The following is a 21,872-nucleotide window of genomic DNA, read 5'->3' as shown; positions in this document are numbered from 1 at the left end:
GTAGTCATACAGTATGCAGCACTTTGTATAATACATTGGACGAAATAGGGGTGACTGGAATAAGTTGAACCTGAACAAGAAATGACAAACTGTTGATCCGCTCACAAGAAAATATGGTGTCGTTGTGAAAATGTATTTTATTTTGAAAACTGCCCAGGGAGCCTTAGTCATATTTCTGTAAACTTGAGTCTTATTAAAAACAGAGGCTTGTCATGTGACCACACAGGACCAGTCAGAGAGGAGGGACACCTCTTACATTTATGTCAGTATGAGTTACTACATTGTACTTTAAGTACAATTTCAACTGTGTTTCATGAGTAATAGCCTAATAACATCAACATGAACCCTGTACCAAATATATTTTGGTCTTGTTTAGTCAACCATGTGTACTATCACATTCACTACTAATTAGAGTTGAAATAGTTAATTGATTAGTTGATCAGCAGAAAATTAATCAACAATAGGAATTTGATTCACCAGTTCCAGATGAGAATATTTGATTGTTTTCTAACAGCACTGACGCCAACATCATTTTCCTTCTAACTCTTGATTTGCCTTTCTGAACTGTGGCATTGCATTCAAATGTGGCATCCTCTACCACAGCTGCACATTTCCTCTTGCAGAAATGCATCCACTTAAAGGCAGTGAGAGGATAAAACACCACAATGCTTTATAGCTGCAAAATCACCTTGAAGATTTTTCTGCTGTAGTACAAAACTGAAAGGTTAAATGAAAAAAATAAAGATGTTTTGTTGGGTTGTGAAATAATCTTTCTGTTCCTGGCTTCTAAACAGGTTCTACAAGTTGGTATTTGGATGTTTTGCATGTAGGACTGTGTCTACGTTGTGTTTTGGTTAGACCTTAGTGCATACATAAAATATGTGTAAGGGATGTGAGGGGAAACCTGTTATTATACACCTAACTCATATCTACAAATGATATTTTCCTCTTGAGGATTAGAAATTAGGATTAGATTGTTATTTTAGATATGATTACAGAGAAAAAGATATTATTGTGATTAAAATTGGTGATTACAAAGTCATGTAGCCTACAAAGTCCCAACCAGGGGTACTTGTATCCTGGGGGGGGGGCTTCTACAGCTGTCAGGGGGTATGTGGAAAGACTGTGAGTTATATAAGAAATAAAGGATTTATGGTTGATGGATAAATTTGGCCACACTTGGATAAACCAGCCTTAACATTGACAGTATAAAAAAAAAATTTTTGTAGAAATATGCTTTTACACGATTAACATTATTTAACTACATCCAGTTTAAAAATCAACAGACATTATATATACCTGTGGTCGAACCTTGTTAATCTCTGATCTGTTTTTGAGATTGAGTGAACAAGTCCAGGATGCCAACACAATAACAGGCAGGGTGGGAGGAAGCTGGGCATAATTAGAGGAACATGTACAATGAAATGTGGGTAGAAATATAAGACGGAACTTGAAAAAGGTTTTACTTATTGTTTAAAGAGCAACATGGGGAAATCAGCAGCTCCTTAGTGATTTTAGTTGAAGATTAGGAGATGGGGATCAAGTCTGCGACATAGCTCCTGTTTGTGTTTGCAATATTTATGAATTAAATAAAACTAACAACTGCCCGTAAGTGTAAAATAAGAATACAAATCAGTGTAAATGATTACATTGTATTAGGTGCAGATTGTCCTGCTGGGTATTTTCACTGTTATGTGATGACAACATCTGGTCATGATGGAGATTACTCAGTCTCAGCAAACTCCAGCTGCTGAGGAAGACTTTTAGAAGTTGTTTAAAGCTCAGGGGATAAAAGCTAGTGAGTGGATCTTAAGTTAAATTTGTTTTTTAGCATCAAAATTGAACACAGAATATACAGTTGAAAGTGCAGTGATTTTACTCATGTCTACCACACTACACCATCCAGCCTCCAATTCAATACAGTTAAAATGGCAATAAAAGCTGTCTATAACAAGCTCAAGTCTTTGTGGTAAAGAGAAACCATGTCAGGGAAATGCAATTTTTAACAGTATTTACCAACAGAAAATATTAGTCAATAAATGAGAATATGGCAGAAAATAGGACTATGCATCTGACTCCTAGTGTTTTCCTCTCTCCTACAGATAAAAACCTTCATCAAATGGTAGTTTTTGGCTTGGGTTAGGGTTTGATAAGTATGACTGACAATATACAAAAGATCATCACATAAAAACATATTTAAATTGATCTAAGTTTGTAAACAGGACATGACCACTAGAGGGCTCCCTGTCAAAGATGATTTGGTGAGCAGATCTTCACTCAGTCAATAAAAGGTCATTCTAGTCTGTAACAGTGGTATACTATGAACACAACTAACATGGTACATTATTATACAGGTTTACACAGGAAGATATTGAAGCTTAAGGTTGCTGTAATAAAGGGAGAGTAAAAAGCATAATGTGAGACATTAAGCTGGATCAATATGATTTGTATTTGTAAGAATGGCTTGTGAGTCTCTCTTACCAAAATCTTTTTCCCCAATTCTTTTTGGAGGATAAATGGCAATTAAAATCTTGCAGAAAAAAAAATTGTGAATATGCAGCAGGTGTGTCAGAGGAAAGGACAACTTGAATAAAATTTCATATATACACATTGATGCTGGCTAAATTATCCAATCATGGAGCCACAGAAATAAGTGTAGTTGGTGAATAAAAAACCCTGAGTCAGCACACACACCGTCATCTAGATAATTAGGTAAAGAACACATTTGTTTCTACTTTAAAACATCATTCTATCAAAAGATTGGACAAGGATTAGAAAATGACAGAGGTAAATCGTTGCAAAAGTGCCACCATTCATCATAAATCTCACAATTTCATAATAAATTATATACATATGTATGTATATATATGTAACTATAATATAATTATGATAATGGTTATAAAATCTTTGCGAATACTTTTATTTTGGATATTATGTACGGAAGTAGCACTTTATTCAGACGGCTCGAGGCTTTTATTTTGAGAATGTGACAGGAAGTGCGTTGTTCTATTGTGGCGTGCTTGACGCTAATGTTTTCTGTTCCCTGGGGCCACAGTGTTTTCAACGGGACTCAACTTACTACTTACTGGACTCGCCATGGCCGCTTGACCCGGGCTGAAATATCCTCCTTGTGTTATCATTTTTCCCGAGACATTTGCACAAACTTTTCCAGATAAACTTTCATCTTTTGTATAGTTTTTATGTCAAGAAATAAGGATGCAACCCCCACCGAGAAAGGTGAGTTTTTCCCCGTCGTAGCCTCCAAAGCTAACGTTACTTGTCTGGAAACGCTCTCGACGAACTGGTGCATATTTAATGGTTGAAAGTGTACGCTTTGTTGCTGGTCGGCTGGTTTAAACGATGAACTTACCTTTTTTTATTCTGCGAATGTGTGCTTACCGTGTTGCCTTACAAGTTTAATTCGCCTCTGCTGTTTCTTTAAATAGCAGCAAAGGGAGAAAACTTGTTAAAAAAAAAAAAAAAAAAAAGTCCCATGTGCCACAATTTTTAGGGGGAATAGCTCCGTTAACGTGCCCCTCGTTCCCTCTCGAATGTCCTGCCAAACACGGCCAGAAAATCTGACACTATAACCCGCTATCTGTGTGTCGGTGAAGCTCGCACCGCTTGGAAAAAAATTTAACATATTGTAAGAAACAACTTCACCGAGGTGTTGTGTTACATCGGCGCACAAATGATCCACAGAGCAACTCTTAAGTTCAAGTAAATACCACTTTGCTTCACAGCGGTCCCAGTGCCATCGGCGGTCTGACTTCCAAGTTGAGAGGAGAAGGATTGCTGCAATAGCGGGCAAAAAAGTTACGATTTTACTTAAAGTAAATAAAAGTTACGTTTTTTTTGTCTATGCCGATTTTGATAGTGGATTTATATTCAATAAAAAGATATAAAATGAAGCCATGATCTGTCTTTAAAGTGTGTTTTGACGCTGCGGAACAGCAAAATGACAGATTTTTCTATGTAGTTTGGTGTGCAAGGGAAGTCTGGTGGAAAAGAAGAAAAACAATCGTTGTCGTCAAAGAGTATTTATAGCTTAAAATAACAGACTCAGTCCAGGAGTACACGATTTGTTTTTGAGTGTTTTAGTTGGAGAAATAAACGCAAAAACACAAATTTCAGCAAAGTCTGGTTTCTGTGCGAAAAAATGTTGATGTGGGATCATATTTCAATAACATGGCTCAGCAGCACAGAAAATTGACTATTTCTTCCCCAGTACGTTTTGAAAATACTATGCTGTTAATTGCAAACAAATAATGCATGTTTTGTTAAATGTCAAAAACATACATGGGCTGTTTTAAATATGTTTATGGACATTTTTTTTTATTGATCTCCACAATGCCCGAAGAAATACTTATAAATCTGTGTTTTTTCCCTAAAAGTGCATTGATAGTTTCCTGTGAATATCATGAAGTTAAAGCAGATGCCCTGCCTCTCTGCCTTGGCTGACATTGATTGGTGTTTCCAGCTGTAGGTATTTTAACAGACCTAGATTTTAGCTGCGATTTCAGTGAGTTGTGATTTAAGTTTGCTTGTGACATGACATTTATTTTAAAGTTTTTAGCCCAGTGAAGTGTTCAAGTCACAATTTTTTAATATCTACATCTTCATTCTAGTTGAGATTATTGAACTCTGATCTGGATCATGAAGAAAATAAGGATCATAAAGTGATTTCCTGTTGACAGCTGTCCCAGTTATCAGTAATGACACCTGGTCACTGCGCTTCATAGTTTATCTAACAGCCAATTAGAAACCCAGAGAGACTCGCTCTCACCTGGCCAGAGATGCTGCTTGATAATGACTAGAGCTCATTTTCACCAGTACTTGAAGATAAGATGTTTAGCCTCGTTCAATCGTCACAAAGCCACAAAATATTTAAAATATTCAAGATATATTTACTGCATAATCTCTTACCGTGAGAGGGTGAGTGAAGTCGCCCTTGTGACTTCAAGTATTTAATTTGCAAATGTAATTCACCTGTTTTTAATTTTGTGTTCATCGTGCTTCGCCCTTATGTTGTTGTTTATCACGTGTACTACATTTTGGACTGGGAACAGTTCAGTTTCAGGTGTCGCTAGGTCTCTGTCGATATATATACATATACATCTCTCTATATAAAGATATATAGATATATATGTGTGTGTGTGTGTGTGTATATATGCTACTGGCAATGACCCATTGTATTTGTTTTGAAGTAGGCTTAAAGCAGACTCTAACAAGCTGTTTCTATCTATTCCTGTTTGTGCCATATGGACTAAAAGGTGTTCTAAACATTTTAACAAAACTTGATTAGGGCTGCAGCTAATGATTATTTTCATTGTTGATCAATCTGATGAGTCCTGTCTCATAATCAATGAGTTGCTTGATCTATAAAACATCAGAAAACAATTTCCTAAAAGCAAAGAGCATTTCATGAAATTGATTGTTTTACAAATATTCAGTTTACTATCGTGTAAGACAAAAACGCAGCCTGGAAATTACTTCAAAGATCATTAAAATAGCTGCCGCTGATTATTTTTTTTCTGTCGATCAATTAAGGGATTAATTGACTAATTGTTTAATCTCTAATCTTAATAAAAACATATTTCTTCCTGACTAATGAGTACCAACTGTGACTGAGCACTGCTCAGTGGTTTAAAAATATCTGCAGCACTCCAAGGTTGATATCCACCACCAGCTGCAGTAACTGTTTGATCTGTGATTGACAGGCTGAAGGTTGGGGATGTAAAAGGATGTGAAATGTTCTACATTTTTCTTATTGTTAGCAAACTCTATGAAAAGACCACAACTAATAGAATAGTTGATGATTAATGTTTTTCTTTTTAATCTTTGCTCTAGTTAGAGTAAAGTACTCGAGTATTTAACTGCAATCTGACTCCTGATTGAAATAGGGAAGAAAAAAAACAAACGACTGTTGACAAGTCTCCGAGCTGTCAGTAATGAGACCTGGTCACTGCACTTCATAATTTATCTAATGGCCAATTAGAAACCCAGAGAGACTTGACTCTCATCTGGTCAGAGTTGTGTGATAATGAGTAGAGCTCATTTTCACTAATACCAATTATGAGCTCAGCTGAATCAACACAGGCCTCGAGAGTCGCCGTTGTACCTGCGAGGGACACTTCGTCAAACGGCTCTGTGGTTTTTACAAATGTGAGAAATCCCCTCTCTCGGTGTCTGTGTGTCAGCTGAAGGAGAGAGAGGTGTGCGACGCTCCGGGTTCCTTTCTAATGCGGCGTGTTTTCTGCTTCTTCTCCTTCAGGTCCGGGTCACCCAGGAGCTCAAACACACTCATGCAGAGCAGATGAGCAGATTACACATCAAACACCAGACAGAATGTGACCTCCTGGAAGACCTGAGGTGAGCAGTCAGAGGTCAATCTGTAGTCGCGTAGACGAGGTGGAGCGAAGAGTACCGTGTTTGCCAGAATATAAAACGGACCCTCCTTTCCCAACACCTGTGTTTGGAAAGAAGAAGAAAAAAAAAAAAACTTTCTGAGGGAACAAAACATTGACTGATCCCGGTGGAGGAGTTTCTAAGTTTCTAAACCAACAGCGAGTCCTCGTACTTTTTCTCTTGTAAAAGTGAAACAATAAGTAAAACAACTTATAACGCATTAAAGCAGAATGTAAATTTGTGTTACTTTTCCATCACTCACATTCTCCCGTCAGTCACAATTATTTCGATATGCGTCTACTACGTCAAATTATTTCAGTGAACTCCTGATTCTGTTTTTGTATAATGTGTGAAATGTCTACACCATGAAAATAAGCGTTATTTCCAAATGTACGAAAGGTTTCTTTTAGTGGAAAAATTCAGCCCTTGTTGTCAAACACAAACCATGACAAACTCTCATTGCTTAAAGTGGGTTTAATAAAACACTTGTTGCGCTAATGATGTGCGATAACGAGACTTAACGAAGCTGGCTAGCCTTAGCAACATCGAGCCTAGAAGAAGAAGCTGGTGTTGTTATCTGCTGTTGTTGTCCTCGGATGTCATATGACCTCCGCTCTTTCCAAACAAACAAACAAACAAACAAACAAAAAAGCGTGTTATATTCCGGCCAATACGGTCATTTTGGTCTTTATGTTGAAACATCCTACAACAGTTAATTAAAGGGTCACACTTGTTTATGCTTACATTCAATTAAAAGCCAGACAGTTGGTGTTATCCGCCTACCATCGGATGAAGTTTGTTTTCTTACGTCCTTGTAGAATCGATTCATTCTGCACTATCTCTCCGTCGCCCCTTTGATTTTTAAATAAGAATATTTCTCCGTTTGTTTAGTTATAGTGTTCGGTGATTGTCTGAACATTGTTGGACATTTGAAGAACAGCTATCAGCCTCTTAAATCCAAAGATGGGAGTGTATTAGTCTTAAAATTGGAGGATCAGGCCGAGTAGACACTGGTTTTAAGAGACAGACAGACAGCTTTAACACTGTGTTCAGATGCGTAGGCATGTTACGGGTTGAAAAGCCAAAGGTTGTGGTTGCATTTTCAGCCTTAGTGTTGGGTTGAGTTGACAGCCTCCTGGCTCCCCACTTCCTGTCTGTGGTTGGTGGCAGAGCTCTGAACCTCCAAACAGCTGGATGTTAAGGTCATAGAGAGCTGCCAGATGTTCTGACTGCCCCGAATCGCTCGCTGTGGGAGGCTCAGTAACATTACTCTGCCAGACACAATGTGAAACTTGCCCGGTGGAGAATTCGCAAGGGTCAGTCCCTGATCTCAGACGAGAAATGATTCAGCAAACTGGAAATTGCATCTGGTTGTCAGCAAAAGCTCTGTTTGGGGAAAATGACAGGAAGTGAACGTGGAGGATGGGGGCGGGGGGGCGGGGGTCAGTGGAAGAGAGGGGGGCCATGGAAATGTAGACAAGAGGAAGGGAGCGAAGGAAGAGAGGGAAGCTCCCAGGAAGTACAACAGATTGTTTAGAGCCCGGGTGGAGCACGACAGTCGAGTCTGGACATGTTTAATGACTTAATGATGATTTGGCTGCCGTCAAGTTTTTCCCAGGGCACTGACCTCTCTTCTTTTCTTAGACTTTTGTGTAAATTTAACTTGCAGTGCAATTTAGCTTGTTACTGTTATTGTAAATCAACCCTGTGACAGTTAAATGCAAGTATAAAAACAATATTTACTGGCATGCCTCACATATCTCAACATGTTGTATATGTATTTACGAAACCAGCCAAACATTTTCAGCTATTTAAAAAAAAAAAAAAAAAAAAAAAAAATTACCGGTTTGTGAGAATCGAAAAGTGCTTCTTTATAAAATCACTGTTTTGCATCAACATTTCATGATGACGCAGAGGGAAATCCATCATAGAAGAGGCAGTAAAAGCAAATCCCTCAGCTACTGTAGCCGCAGTAAATTGTTTAGTCCTCAGTGAGGACTTTTGTCAGACTGCGTCATTACAAACATCCATGTTAAGCATCACAGGAAGAGGGAAAACAAGCGGAAATTATACGGAAATTATAAACAATTGGCTTTGACAGACAACTGGACTTTCCTCGCTGACTCACAGACGATTTCGTTTTGGGACGGGGGTTGATGTGAAGGAGAACAAACTCACGATAATGACATTGTTATCATGGAGAGACAAGATACTTACACCCTCTTGAGTTATGACGGTTATACTTTTTAAAGTTACAGCTCAACTGATTTCCTGTTGGATGTGGGTGTTTGGTGGCACGGACCACCTGACATCAGGACCGCAGCCGTGTTGTGTTTGGCGAGGGAAACTGTGTTTTAGCGGGGCAGCAACACACCACTGTACCACGGTGGCTCTCTGTTACATGTACGATGTACGATTCTGTGTTGGTTTTACTGGGAGTATTTTGTTTTTCTATTGGGATTTTGTAGTTGAGAACGTGTTCTGAAATTTAAGTCATTTTCCATTTCTGTGTGACAAGTCAGTTTGCCAGTTTGAAAAATGTATTTGTACTGTAATCATAGCCAGAATTATGGTGATGAATATAAAAACCTTTGGCTGAGGCAACCTGGTGATCTCTGGCTTAAAGACGCTGATCATGAACTGCAATGTCCCTGGTTCAAGTCTCTGTTGCTTCACGTTCTCTATCGTTCCCACTTTCCCTGTGATCTGTCTCCTCATTAATAAACGCATAAACCCCCCCCCCCCCCAAAATATCCCTATAAATCAAAGAAAGGTGAAAGAAATATATTGTATGAGGTATCTGAACTTTACCTTAACATTGTGTGAAATACACTTATTAGGTTTCGTGCTACATAGAAATATGTTGTTTTACAGTCTCATCCTTTGTTGAGATTTGAAGCTTTACTATCATTCACATTCACTTTTTTCCTTCTCCTCAGGAGTTTTAGCCAAAAGAGGGCAGCTGTGGAGAGAGACTACGCCCAGGTAAGTAAATCTGAACTCGACTGCATGTGGTCTTTTCTCACCGTGTGATTGATGCTTGTCAACATCCTCACTTCCCTGCCTTGTCATTTGCGTTTCTAAAAATACGTTTAGTTTTTTTTCTTTTTGTTTTTTTTTAATGACATTGTCCTCTAAAGGACACCATGTGACAGTGAGGTTGAGGATGTGGGCCTAAGAAAGCTCGCCGTTCTCATGTGGCGAGATAACTCATGAATCGTAACCAGCCGCAGAGAAGAAAAACACCACAACAGAGAGAGCGATCCGCCGGCTCGTTTCCTCCTCGCTGTGTTGTTTTCTGCCCACAGCTTCCTGAAGACGTCAATAGCCGGTCTCAGAGTCCCTCTCTCCTCCTTGGCTGTGTTCAGGTTTTGCAGCCGTGTGAGGAATGTCCACCACCACTGTGAAGAGATGGGGCACGTCTGTCGTTATCCCACTAGCAGCCTTGCGTGTCTTGTTTGCCCATGTGCGTTCGGGCTCCGGTTCTTCATACGTGGATATAATGTTTGACAATTGGAGACGAGTCTGGATTTTTTTTTTTTTTTTTTGGTTCTTTGAAGCTGCTTTTAAAAATTCATCTGGAACTGTTTTCAGGGCAACAAGTCCTTAAAGGGACAGTTCGGGTTATTTGACGTGGCGTTGTGTGAAGTGCTCATGCAGAGTCGGTGTGTTACCTGCTGTAGATTCAGATCAGTGCACTGCTTGTTGACTGAAACAATCCAACATCCGGGATATTTTCAGCGGTTTATCTTCCGGTGAAAACAGCGCTTTCCTTTGGCACTACATTTTTCAACCGCCGAACTACCGTATTCCTACGCACGAGCACCTACAGAGCGCACTCAAAATGTAGTGGCAAAGGAAAGTGACACATTACATTACGTGCAGCGCGCTGATCTGAATCTAGTGCAGGTAATACACTTACCAGGCATGACTACCTCACACAACCCCACGTCAAATCACCCGAACTATCCCTTAAAGCCATTGATACTTAGCTGCATCATGGTCACATGAACTTATTTTTAGAGACAGATGGCTCGCTCTCTTAGAGATATAATTAAATCAAATGTTGATATAATTATGATTTTTAGATGACAACATGCAGTAAAACTTCATTGGCATTTAATTTGACATGGGAATGAAATGGGAATTCGTAATTCGAATACTAAAACCTCTGAACTCGCTTTACTGAAAATTGTTGTTTTTATAACTTTTATAAGAGACATCAGTGTTTCATGTTTTCCTCATGATTCACTCTTGGAAGTTCCTTGCCTGTCCATTGGGGAGAACCCCACAAGTCATGCACCAACTTAACTCATGGTGTAACACACATTCACAGCTGTTATTTAAGTGCGGAAACAATGTGTAGCACAAAGAAATCAGACTTATGGTTGTGAATCCGTTGCCGTCTTGGATGCTGCTTCATGTAAGTGCAATCACATGATCAGCACGCAGCCAAACATGAGCACTGATCATGGTTTCAAATCTCTACTCATTTTTGCTTTAATTGAAAGCACGAGCGCAAAATAACTTCAACCAGAGGTCCTCAAGCATCCTTCATAAGTTCCACATTAGAACTGAGAATTACCAGGATTATTTTAGCCTGATAACAGAGTGTTATGCTGCATCTGAAGAGCAGGGCCCTGGTCCTGAGGGGTGTTTCATACAGGCGGCTCAGAAATCCAGGGCTTATTGCGAGAAATCTGCCTCAAATGAGCCAGAAGAGCAAAAAATTTGTGTAACTCTCCCAAATATTCACAGTCTGGGCTGTATGCAAACTTTTATTGCAGCGTATTCAGTGTCACATTCACCACCACAGACAGCCGACCTTTGGAGGCTTTTGCTGCTTTTGGAATCACATGTAGAAACTTAAGAGCGTTCGTAGAAAACACTTACAATAAATAAGCCTGATTTACCGAAGGTTTAACTTGTAATCTTGCTTTTTGAAACCCCCCATCTTAAATACATTACGTTACATTAAATACAGCATGTATCTAAACAGAAATCATGGGGTTGCATTCACATGAGGTTAATCATACACCTCAAATTGATCACAGCCAGTCAAAGTCTTACTTAGATTTTAAGCTTTGTACTCGTCTTCCTGTGAAGAGAAGCTACTCTTTCTGACTCCTGCTGTTGTAAAATCTCTGATACCTGTTTGTGCATTATTTAAACGGCTCGGCTGCGTCCATGTTATCATGTCACCTGGCATAAAAGATTTACGTTGTCTCAGGACGAGGAAAGAGAAGCAGGAGCACTGCAGTAACCTCTGCACATATCGGAGAACCCTGGAGAGTACTGTAACAAAAATAATTTCATTGATCCAGCACAATAATGCATCTGTAATTATTACCATGAGTTGAACTGTGTTTGGGCTCACATTTTTTTTATGGTACACACCCTCTTGGACTAATTCCTAATTGGCTACATCGTCCATTTAAAATTGTGAGCATGTGTCTGGCAGCTGAATCATCACTGTAGTTATCAGCTGGTTCATAAACGTACTAGGAGGAGAATAAACAATGGAAAGGCAATGCTTGTTTTCCTTTCTAAATTAACTTAAATGACCTTTCCTCTTCACATATATGAAATGTTAGTCACCTATTTTGAGGTCTAGGAAAGAAAAGAATAGAAAAAGAACAGTCGGGCTTAAGCATGTGCAGCCTGCAGGCTAGCTTTTGTAACACTGTGCATGTGTGTTTTATTGGATATGCATGCCCAAGTTATACTGTTGTTTTGAAAGGCAGATTTTGTAAGAACAGAGCAATGAGACATAGTTCTGTCCTCTTCTGCTTAATTAGTATGTTGTGAGTCTTTATCGAAGCGGGATGAGATGATATCTGTTGATCTATGAAGGCATTGTGTGTTGTATCTCAGTTTATTTCACTATAGTTTCAATACAAACAATTCGTTGAACTGATCAGTCGATCGATAGAAAAATTTATGTACTAGATGATATTGTGAGTAACTTTTCAGGTAAAATACCGAAACATTTGCTGGTTGCAGCTTCTTAAATTTCCTTCTGATTGGACAAAAAAAAGACATTAAGACATCATCTTGGCTGTGGGACATTGGAATGGACCTTTTCCCCAGTTTTCTAACATTTGATTGACAAAACATTTGACTGATTTGTTGAGAAATAACCCTTAGATTAATTGATAATTGAAAATAAGTGTTTGTTGCAGCCCTTAAAATGAAGAAAATGTCTTCATTGAAAGGTGTTCTGTGTGTCCGGGTTGTTCTGCCTGCTAGTTATGTGATCAATTAGACACCCGCTGCCAATGGTTGAATCAAAGTGGGTCAGAGTGTCTCTGGAACACTTCGTTCCCCTTCGTTACAAACCCCTCTTTTTCTTTTCCTTTTTTTGAATCTCTTCTCTTTACGCGCCTTTTTCTGGGTCTCTTACACCTGCAAGCTGCTTTAGCCATTAGCCGATTGCTATTCAAATCACACTGTGTGATTAAAATGTCCTCCTCTGTGCGGCTCTTCCTCTGGCGTCCTCGCATCCCTCCTCCTCCTCCTCCCCTTCCCTTGCCCCCCTCCCATCACACTATTCAGGCGCGTCCGCTAGGCTAGCTCAGTTTGGCGATTCTCTTTCTATCTGAGTCCCACAATGGACGGGTTTGTAGCGGCTTGGAAGCTCTGGCACCAAGATCACCAAGACCAACGAGTTCAGCTTAACAGGGTTGTCTTTTCACCGTGGACAGAGGAAGGATAGATGGGCTCATTTCCTTGATGGGCACTTGTTGGGGCCTAAAAGAAAAAAGAAAAAAAAACACTTGAGTGAGCAATAAAAAAACAAAACAAACAAAAGGCTCAAAAAATAAATAAGTGGTGTCTTTTTTTTTTTTTAATTAAAATTGATATCATGAGGTGGAAAACCATTTTTCTATCTGGAATGGCCTTTCCCCACATATTTCAGAGTTGTAAATGTTGTAATATATTTGGCCATTTCGGCCTTCCCCTGACTTTCGTAAAGTTAGAGAAATTTCAAGAGACAGAATAAAACTCCGCCCACTCAGACTAGTTTCAGATTACATCCCTGTTTATCCAGAGTCACATAAAATATTAAACATTTTGTGTGAAATCGTGTCATAAAAGGTGTTAAAAGGTGTTTCGTGAGGTCACATTAACCTTGACCTTTGACCTTTTGACCACCAAAATCTAATCAGTTCATCCTTGAGTCCTTGTGAATGTTTGTGCCAAATTAGAGTGAGATATCGTGTCCACGAGAATGGGACGAATGGACGGACAACCCAAAAATAATATGCGCGGTGCGGCGGCATAAAAAAGAAGCGTTTATAACCTTTTTTTAAAATTCTTAGCAAGACGTCAATCGTCAATCTGTGATTGTAAATCAATTCAATTTAGATCATCTGCAGAGTGCTTAAAATATTTAAGTTCTTTCAGAAGAAGTGAATTATTTGACATAACAAAAATACACTCATCCAGATATCCTCCTTTTTGTGTGTGTGTGTGTGTGTGTGTGTGTGTGTGTGTGTGTGTGTGTGTGTGTGTGTGTGTGTGTGTGTGTGTGTGTGGTGTAGTGTGTGTGTGTGTGTGTGTGTGTGTGTCTCCTGCTGTTTACTCTGTCCCACTATTTCTGGTTCTTCAAAGGTTAACCTCACTGCTGGCCCGAGGTGGAGCAACCTAATATATCTCCAAGGGTGAATGTGGTTTAAATGAATTACTTTTTTTTTTCTTTTTTTTTTTTTCTTCCAAAATTGAACCTAAACCAGAAAAAAAAAAAACCAGCAAGTGAGCCGACCTCTAAACAGGTGAACGAGTCCATGCAGCGTTGAATCACACTGAAAGAGCAACTGACTGTGACCAGAAAGTACTTTTTAATGAGTGTGTATTTTGAATTGGTTTGGTGTATCTGGTGTATCTGGTGTGTGTGTGTGTGGGGGGGGGGGGGTCTTGACTTTACTGCTCCTATGTTTGGATGAAAGAATAAAGTGTCTCCTTATGCTTCTGTCTTCACGCTCTGGCCGCCTGGTGGTTTATAGGGACAAGGTCAGGGGGGGGTCACAGTCTTTCGAGCACGTCCCATGTGAAGATGAGACGCAGGAAATGTGTGTCGGTGTCAAAGGTTGAAAGGTCATCCTCGCTTTTGTCTCTTTGCTCTGCTCTTGCAGGCCCTCCAGAAGCTGGCAAACCAGTATCTAAAGAGGGAATGGCCAGACAGTCTGACAGAAGAACAAGCAGACCACAGGTAAAGTCCTCGACGATTGGGACGATTGTTCGAACTCTTTCCTGTTGTTTTCTTGAATTTAACATTTTCAGTGTCAAATCAAACATTCATTGTATTTAGAGTTGGAACGATCAGTTAATTCATTGTTTAAATAATCTTTTTAAGCTAAAACGTGACGGAGTCAGGTTCTCACATGTGAAACTTTGCTGCCTTTTCTTGTTTTTACGTTGTAGTAAACTGAATATTTTTGGGTTTTGAGATGTGTGTTTTTCACTGTTTTCTCATAGTAGACCAAACAATTCATCAAGAAAATAACCAGCAACCATTAGTCACTTCTCAGATTTGTGTTCTTGATTTTTCTCCCTCAATTATTAAGAACAACTTTTTCCGTCATGAAAAAAATATTTCAAGACGCTGACACAGTGTTTGTTGTTGTTCCTAAAAAGCTTTTTCTTTCTCCACCGTATATGTTAGTGTTGTTTTAGAGTTGAGGGACACAAAATTAATTGGCAGCAATTTTTTTTTATATAATTGCATAATTATTTTTGCAAAAATATGAGAATTTGCTGGTTGCAGCTTCTTAAATGTTTTTCCTTTCTCCTAAACAAAGATTTTTCACTACTTTCTGAAATGTTATATACAAAAGAATTAATCAAGAAAACGATTCGTCACATGGAGTAATTGACGGAGCTTAGGGAGGAAATCAGAAGTGTTTGTTTTGACTCATTGGAAGAATCAAAACAAACACTTGACTCACTCAAAACAACTCTAATGTCAACACTGCAGAATCGATATCACATAAGTCTGATTTCTTAGAGGCCCGTGATCTTGTTTTGATATAATCGTGCAGCCGTAGCTCCAAAGTGATCGAAAACTTAAATTCGTCAGAGTGAGACAATAATCTCAGACCTGTTGTGTGAAAGAACCCGTGTGTATTTGTGTTTCCGATTTCTTTAGGAACATGTATTGTGTATGGAGGGCCTATTTGGAGGGCACAGTCCAGGTCACCCAGTCCAGAATCAGCACTTGCGACAACTACAAAGTCCAGGTTGCCGATCCGGCCAAGACGGCCAGACTGCAGAAGGAGCAGCAGCTGAGGAAGGTAATGCAGGTCAATCTTACATCGCTGCTCAGGTTTCAGTCACCTGTGTCCTTCTTTTCTTTTTCTTTTTTTTATTATAATACACACAACCATGTGCACGGCTCCACTGATGTCATCCAGTGTGTGTCTTTTCTTTTTTTTTCCCCAGTATGAGCAATAGGGAAGTCGGTCTGAATCTGATGGAAGGTCTGACAAAATGGGTTTTGAAACATAACACTGACATTATTTTGGACCAGAGCTGCGTATATCATAACATTTCAGATTCGTTCAGGTGTTTGGTTTCATTTTATTGGGATGAATTAAGCTGTTTAAAGCTTTACCCAGAATCGTATAAATGTCAGGATGATCTTTTTACAGTGTTTAAAAGTTTTTGGTCCGAACGCCCCGCGTACATTTAGCCACTTTATGCGTCTCGGGCAGATTGAATAGCTATCCAGTGTCATAAAAGCGAAGCATCCAAGAGGAATTCCAGACAGATTGAAATCCGATTGTGAGACACGTTTTAGCCAGATGTTAAAAAGATGTGTACGTAATCTTCACGTCTCCCGAACATCACTAAGTCATTAAGCAGTCTGTGGAAGAAGCCCCTGGAGGTGACAATGAAAAGAGACGTTTTTTTTTTTGTTTGTTTGTTTCAGTCTCAGTCTCAGTGTGTAGCAACAGGAAGAGAGAGGCGCCACTGATTTCTCTCATATAACAAGATGCAGTAGCATTTATCTGATCCACTTATAATTCAATGACCTGGGTTAAAAATGAGCAAAACCCTCACTTATATTTCATTCATGAGAGTCGTCTGCGTGTTTGTGGAAGTTATGAATAGTTGTTAGAAAGCTACATAAACTGTTATTGTTGTAACTAAGCTGGTAAAGTGCACCAGAGCTGCACAAGTTATTCCTCCTCCGTCAGTTACCAAACAACTTCATTTGCATCACTAAAACCCTCTGGACTGGATCCTGATTGTCTTGTAGTCCTGGAAAACAAAGACAGATTTGCAACCAGATTTGTGAAAACAGACGCATTCTGTGTGCTGAATAAACGCCTGGATTTATTGCTAATTGATTTAAGATTAATATTTAATCATACATCTCAGTTGCTATCAAAGTTGTTTCAACACATACACAGCAAAATTTGTTTTTCATGTTTGTGTTTAGGGAGAAATCTGAGCGAGAGAAGGGAGAGTGACAGTCTGTTAAACTTCAGTGTTTCAGTGCAGCTTTATTTACCTGTTTTTCTGTTTCTGTTGTCAGATAACTGAACTAGAGTTGGCATTTCTCGACTTCAGTTTCATGTCATTTATCTTGTCACATATATTCTAATACAGTTGTATCTGCTGAGGTAATATCGGCTAATATACCAGTCAGACTGATTTGTGGGTAAGCCTCTAAACTACTCAAATATAAAATAGTGAGTTAACAGTGACTACCTGTTAATAATCAGTCATTCCCCGGCACTGATAAAATACAGGTTAATGACAACACTCTGGGCGAGGCTGTCATGGTTTTTATAAAAAGAGAGATACTGTGTGTGTTTATACAAGCAGAGCAAAACGATATATCTGTATCTGTTGATATTAGACCTGCAACAGAGCCGTGACTGAGCTCCACTGAAAGCCATAATGACTGAGTTATTATTGTTAGTAGTAGCGGACATATTTACACGTTCTTTGTCCTCCTTTCAGTGTCACTTCAGACTCGTTTACAGCAGGAGCTCAGTGTAAACGACCAGCGTATTACTGATAAGCTTTGTGATAAGCAATCTGCCAGTGGAGGGCAGAAGTCGCAGCAGCTGCTCTCGTCATAAATAATCAGCAATTTACTGCACGGTGGCGTCTGGAGGTTTAAGCGTGTTTCCCTGATCATAAGGTCCGAGGCTGCCGTGACTCAGTGCTGAAACGTAACCAGTGCTGCTCTCTGGTTTCTGCTGGCCGCGTTCCACCGCCTGCAGCCCACAATGCTGCTCTTGTTCACCCTCACCCTTCGGGAGATGCTATCGTTGCTCCTCTATAGCGCATGCCACGCCGGCATTACTCACGCCACACGTTCTGTAGATATTATTAAGAGGTGTTTGCATATTTTTCAGGAGTTGCATTTCGGGGGAAAAGTTATTTGCATACATGTAAATTTTTCTCTTTTTTTGTCGTGTGTCTCCAACTTGTTGTCCTCAGTGTATCGAACAGCTGACAGTGGTCCAAGCTGAGCTGCAGGAGTCGGTGAAGGAGCTGACGAAGAGCAGGAAGAAATACCAGGAGGCTGAGACGATGGCACAGGCTGTCAGGGAGAAGGCAGAGCTGGACGCCAAGTACGATCCAAATTATTATTATGGGGGTGTTATTCACAGCTCTACAAGCTAACGTTTCAAGTGTAAACATCAGATGATTTTCCAGAGCACAAAGTAAAGTCTAATAAAAGCGGTAAATCTTCACATCAGAGAAGCCGGAGCCATAAAATCTGTGACATTTTTACTTGAAAATTGACTTAAATGATTAATCTGTTATCAAAACAATTCCTGATTTAATTTTCTGTTCAGATCAGTTCAAATCAACTAATGGTTGCAGCTCAAATACCAATCAGTTGACGTTGAATCTTGTTTAATCTCTGGACTAATATTGGCCTGTAAAACTGTCACTGGAAGCGCCTCGGAGCAAATACATTACGCAAACAACTAGAGCTGAAAATCATCTGATAAACAGAAAAGGCCAAACGTTTGATGGTTCTAGCAACTCAAGTGTGAGGGTTTGTTGCTTTTCCTTGTCGTTAATTATAATAAACAATATAAATTTAGGTTTTGGACGGTTGGTCGGACAAAACGACCAATTTGAAAATTTATTTATTTATTTATTTACTTACAGTTTTTTGACGTTTCATACTCCATACAATTAATTGGTTAAATATCCTCTCCAAACATGTTTAAAGACATATAAATAGTCTCTGTTTTTAATTATAGTTTGTGTATGATATGGTTTCTCCATAAAAATTCAATTACTTGGTTATTTATTTATTTATTTTTCAAATTACATCTACTCCTTCTCCCTCATTGGAAAATCAAGAATCTATAAATATCCAAATGATTTGCTTTTCAAACTGTTGGATACACGATTTCTCCTAGTTCACTGAAACAAGTCGTCTGTCAGTGTTTGTGCGCCGGAGGCTTCATGTTTCCACATCACGCTTGTGTAAGTTGCCTGTTGTACCACGGTTGGTTTCCAAATTAGTTGTGATGTCACAAATCATGCTCGTACTTCCCCTCCTCAGCAGATGAACGTGAAAACGCTGTTGTAGCTTCAGTCTCTGCGAAAAAACATGACTCTGCAGTGACGTTTCAAACACACAAGGGAAGTAACAATAAGCGAAACTTACTCTCGAGTTCAGGGTGATAATTGATTGTGAAAATAGTCGTCAAACAACTAACGTTCAGACTGTTGTTGCTGGTTTTGAGGGAGCGTTCTCCTCTCCCCCTCATTCTCAACACTTTGTCCTGGCACAACATGAACAGCTGGCACTTTGACTCACCACATTGCAGACATTTTTCTGCCCGTCAGGAAAGTTTATTATAGAGCCCAGACACAGCTCTGTGAAGTTTTGCTGTTGGAAAGGATTAGTAGCTGGATTGGCATTTATTCTAATACTACAAATACTACTTTATGTGTAAACACACACACACACACACACACACACACACACACACACACACACACACACACACACACACACGGGTATTAACTTCCAGGTGTGTTTGCCTCAACCTTCCAAATGTCTGCAGAATTAAACCGTTCCAGAGACTGCAGGTCACGAGGGTGCAAGACCGTAAAGTTGGATAATTTAATCTCAGTGTTGATGGGCTTAAAAATGTTTTTACACAAAATTACTTCACCCTCTTCTCTGTTGTGACACTTCCCACATGTGTGTGTTGCAGCTCTCATGCTAATTAGCACGTTTACACGCGCTTAACCAGTAACGAGGTCACTCAGAGAAACCGGGTTACTTGGCTAATCAGAACATGTTTACATGGACTGTAATAACCTGGTTGCTGTAAATCTGTTTTAACTTTCCTGTATTTAACTGCAGTAGTGAAAGAGGATGCTGCTTTCAGTTTTCTGTTCTGTTTTTCTTTGTGTGTCTGTGAGATGAAGACCAGTCCAGTGAGAACAGTGTTTTTCCCTCATGGCGAAAAAGTGTATGAATTTAACAAATAGTCAAATGTTCAACAGTGGAAACTGACTTATGTAAGCTGTTTTCAGTCAGTTTGACTGGGACTTGTTTTAGAAGTGAGAAGGCATCGCTCGGTGTATTGATCTCCCCTTTCATTCAGCTGCCACTTGAAACAGTAACCTGGTTATACGTGAAGATCATATTTCTCCAGAAGCAATCAGACACTCATAAGGATTTACACTAAATCTACACGTCGAAAAAAACTGCAAAAACTGTTATTATTCTGCAGAAACGTGCGATTTTTAAGTTCACTTTTCTCTGTGTTGTCTCCATATTAAACCTAAATTAATTAATGTGGGTTAAATAACGGGAAAACTGACCCTGTCTACTGTTTTAAGTCTTCTGCGAACAGTGAACCTTCTTGCTTTTCTCCCAACTTTCAAGAATTTGTCCAAAATTTGCTGATGTGCTGATCGTCTGTCTTTTCTTGTGTTCAGGTCCAAGCTAAGTCTCTTCCAGTCCAGATCCAGTCTTCAGCGGGCCAGTGTAAAGGTGTGAGATCTTTACATCCAATAATCTGCTCCACATTCTGGTTTCCACAGTCAGTCAGCGGTGTGATCCTCTGTGTTTCAGCTGAAAGCCAAGAGGAGCGAGTGTAACTCCAAAGCCACGCACGCCAGAAACGACTACCTTCTCACACTAGCGGCCGCTAACGCTCACCAGCAGCGCTACTACGACACGGACCTCATGGACTGCATCAAGGTGAGGACTCGCTCTCGGAGTAGGAGAGGGTGGACGGTGGGATACGTACTGTAAAGCTAAAAACGTGTGTCTGTCGTGGTCTGCAGGTCTTAGACGGCAGAATCTACGAGCAGGTAAAAGATTACCTGGTGTCACTGTGTCAGACTGAGCTGGAGACCTACCAGGCTGTACACAACACCTTCAACCAGCTGTTGAACAGCTCAAATGGGGTAAGTCTTCAAACCCACTGGACTAAATGTACTTCATGTCTTCTCTCTCACCTGTGCTACTTGAACCAGACTAGACGAGTTTAATTTTAGCCTGTCGTCAAGTTATTCATGGAATTAACTAGAGCTGTAACGATTCGTCGATTGACTGATTGAAAATGAACCAACTATTTTCAGAGTGAGTATTTCCTGGTTGTCTCTGTTTTATTGTAAAATGTAACTGTGACAGTAATTTTACAGATCGAAACATCAAACAGAATTGATTAATCAAGAGAATGGTCTGCAGATTAATTGATAATGAAAATAATAGTAAGTTGCCGGCTTAAAGTTAATGTTTATTAGCGAGAAGCTGCTCCTTTAATGTGACGGTTTGGTTCGGCAGAAAATGTTAATAATAAGCAAATTTTCCTTTGGGATTAATAAAGTTCTGACTTTAGCAAATCCATGTATTTTACCCATCTGGTTGTTAAAACTCAGAGTTACTCTTAATTGTCATTCACATACACAATGAAATATTCGCACTGTCGAGACCTGCTGTCGTAAAGTAGATTAGCTTTGCAGCTCTAGCAGGCTGAGCAGGACAAAACACAGTCGAATACAGTAAAGGAAGGATCGGATCATTTGATCAGGTTTATTGTAGCTGATCCATTAAAATGCGCCCGGATCAGCTCAGATCCTGCGGCAGGTTCAGGACGTCTCTAATCCATCAGTATCACTCAGACTCTCTGTGAATGTTGGAGGAGCTGAACTCTGCCGCCTCGCCGACTGCTAATTAATTGAAATGGTTTGAGTTACTCGGGTGCTCCTCGGTTACAAGCTCTGGAGCCGCCGGCCTCCTTGAGTCTGTTTGTGTTCGGGTCATCCTGCCTCTTTCTCTGGAGCTGCGGCGGCATTTTGTTTCTGCACAGGCAGGAATATGAACAAATCATTAAGAGAGAGAAGCAGTGGGGTGGAGAGGGGTTTTCAACAGAGCTCACATTTCTTTCAGCCCATGTGCTTCCTGTGTCAACACAAACCCCCTGGAACAGATCTCAAGTGCGCTCTGTGTAAAGTGA

At 39.8% G+C, this 21,872-nt stretch overlaps 1 protein-coding gene across 1 annotated transcript in view; it reads left to right on the top strand.

Moving 5' to 3' along the window:
• The first annotated feature begins 3,080 nt into the window (after positions 1–3,080).
• The window catches only part of LOC111217251 (F-BAR and double SH3 domains protein 2-like), a 35,827-nt gene continuing 17,035 nt past the window's right edge, over positions 3,081–21,872 (top strand). Inside the window, exons 1-9 of the mRNA XM_022739033.1 lie at positions 3,081–3,237; positions 6,275–6,372; positions 9,348–9,393; positions 14,544–14,620; positions 15,557–15,701; positions 17,866–17,999; positions 20,347–20,401; positions 20,483–20,611; positions 20,698–20,820. Coding sequence (XP_022594754.1) covers positions 3,217–3,237; positions 6,275–6,372; positions 9,348–9,393; positions 14,544–14,620; positions 15,557–15,701; positions 17,866–17,999; positions 20,347–20,401; positions 20,483–20,611; positions 20,698–20,820 — 828 coding nt within the window. The 5' untranslated portion in view covers positions 3,081–3,216. The remainder of the gene's footprint in view (positions 3,238–6,274; positions 6,373–9,347; positions 9,394–14,543; positions 14,621–15,556; positions 15,702–17,865; positions 18,000–20,346; positions 20,402–20,482; positions 20,612–20,697; positions 20,821–21,872) is intronic.

Source organism: Seriola dumerili, unplaced genomic scaffold, assembly GCF_002260705.1.
Source record: "Seriola dumerili isolate Sdu_G_001 unplaced genomic scaffold, Sdu_1.0 BDQW01000040.1, whole genome shotgun sequence".
Lineage (NCBI taxonomy): Eukaryota > Metazoa > Chordata > Actinopteri > Carangiformes > Carangidae > Seriola > Seriola dumerili.
The sequence above is the reverse complement of the archived record's forward strand: the minus strand, read 5'-3'. Positions and strand labels throughout refer to the sequence as shown.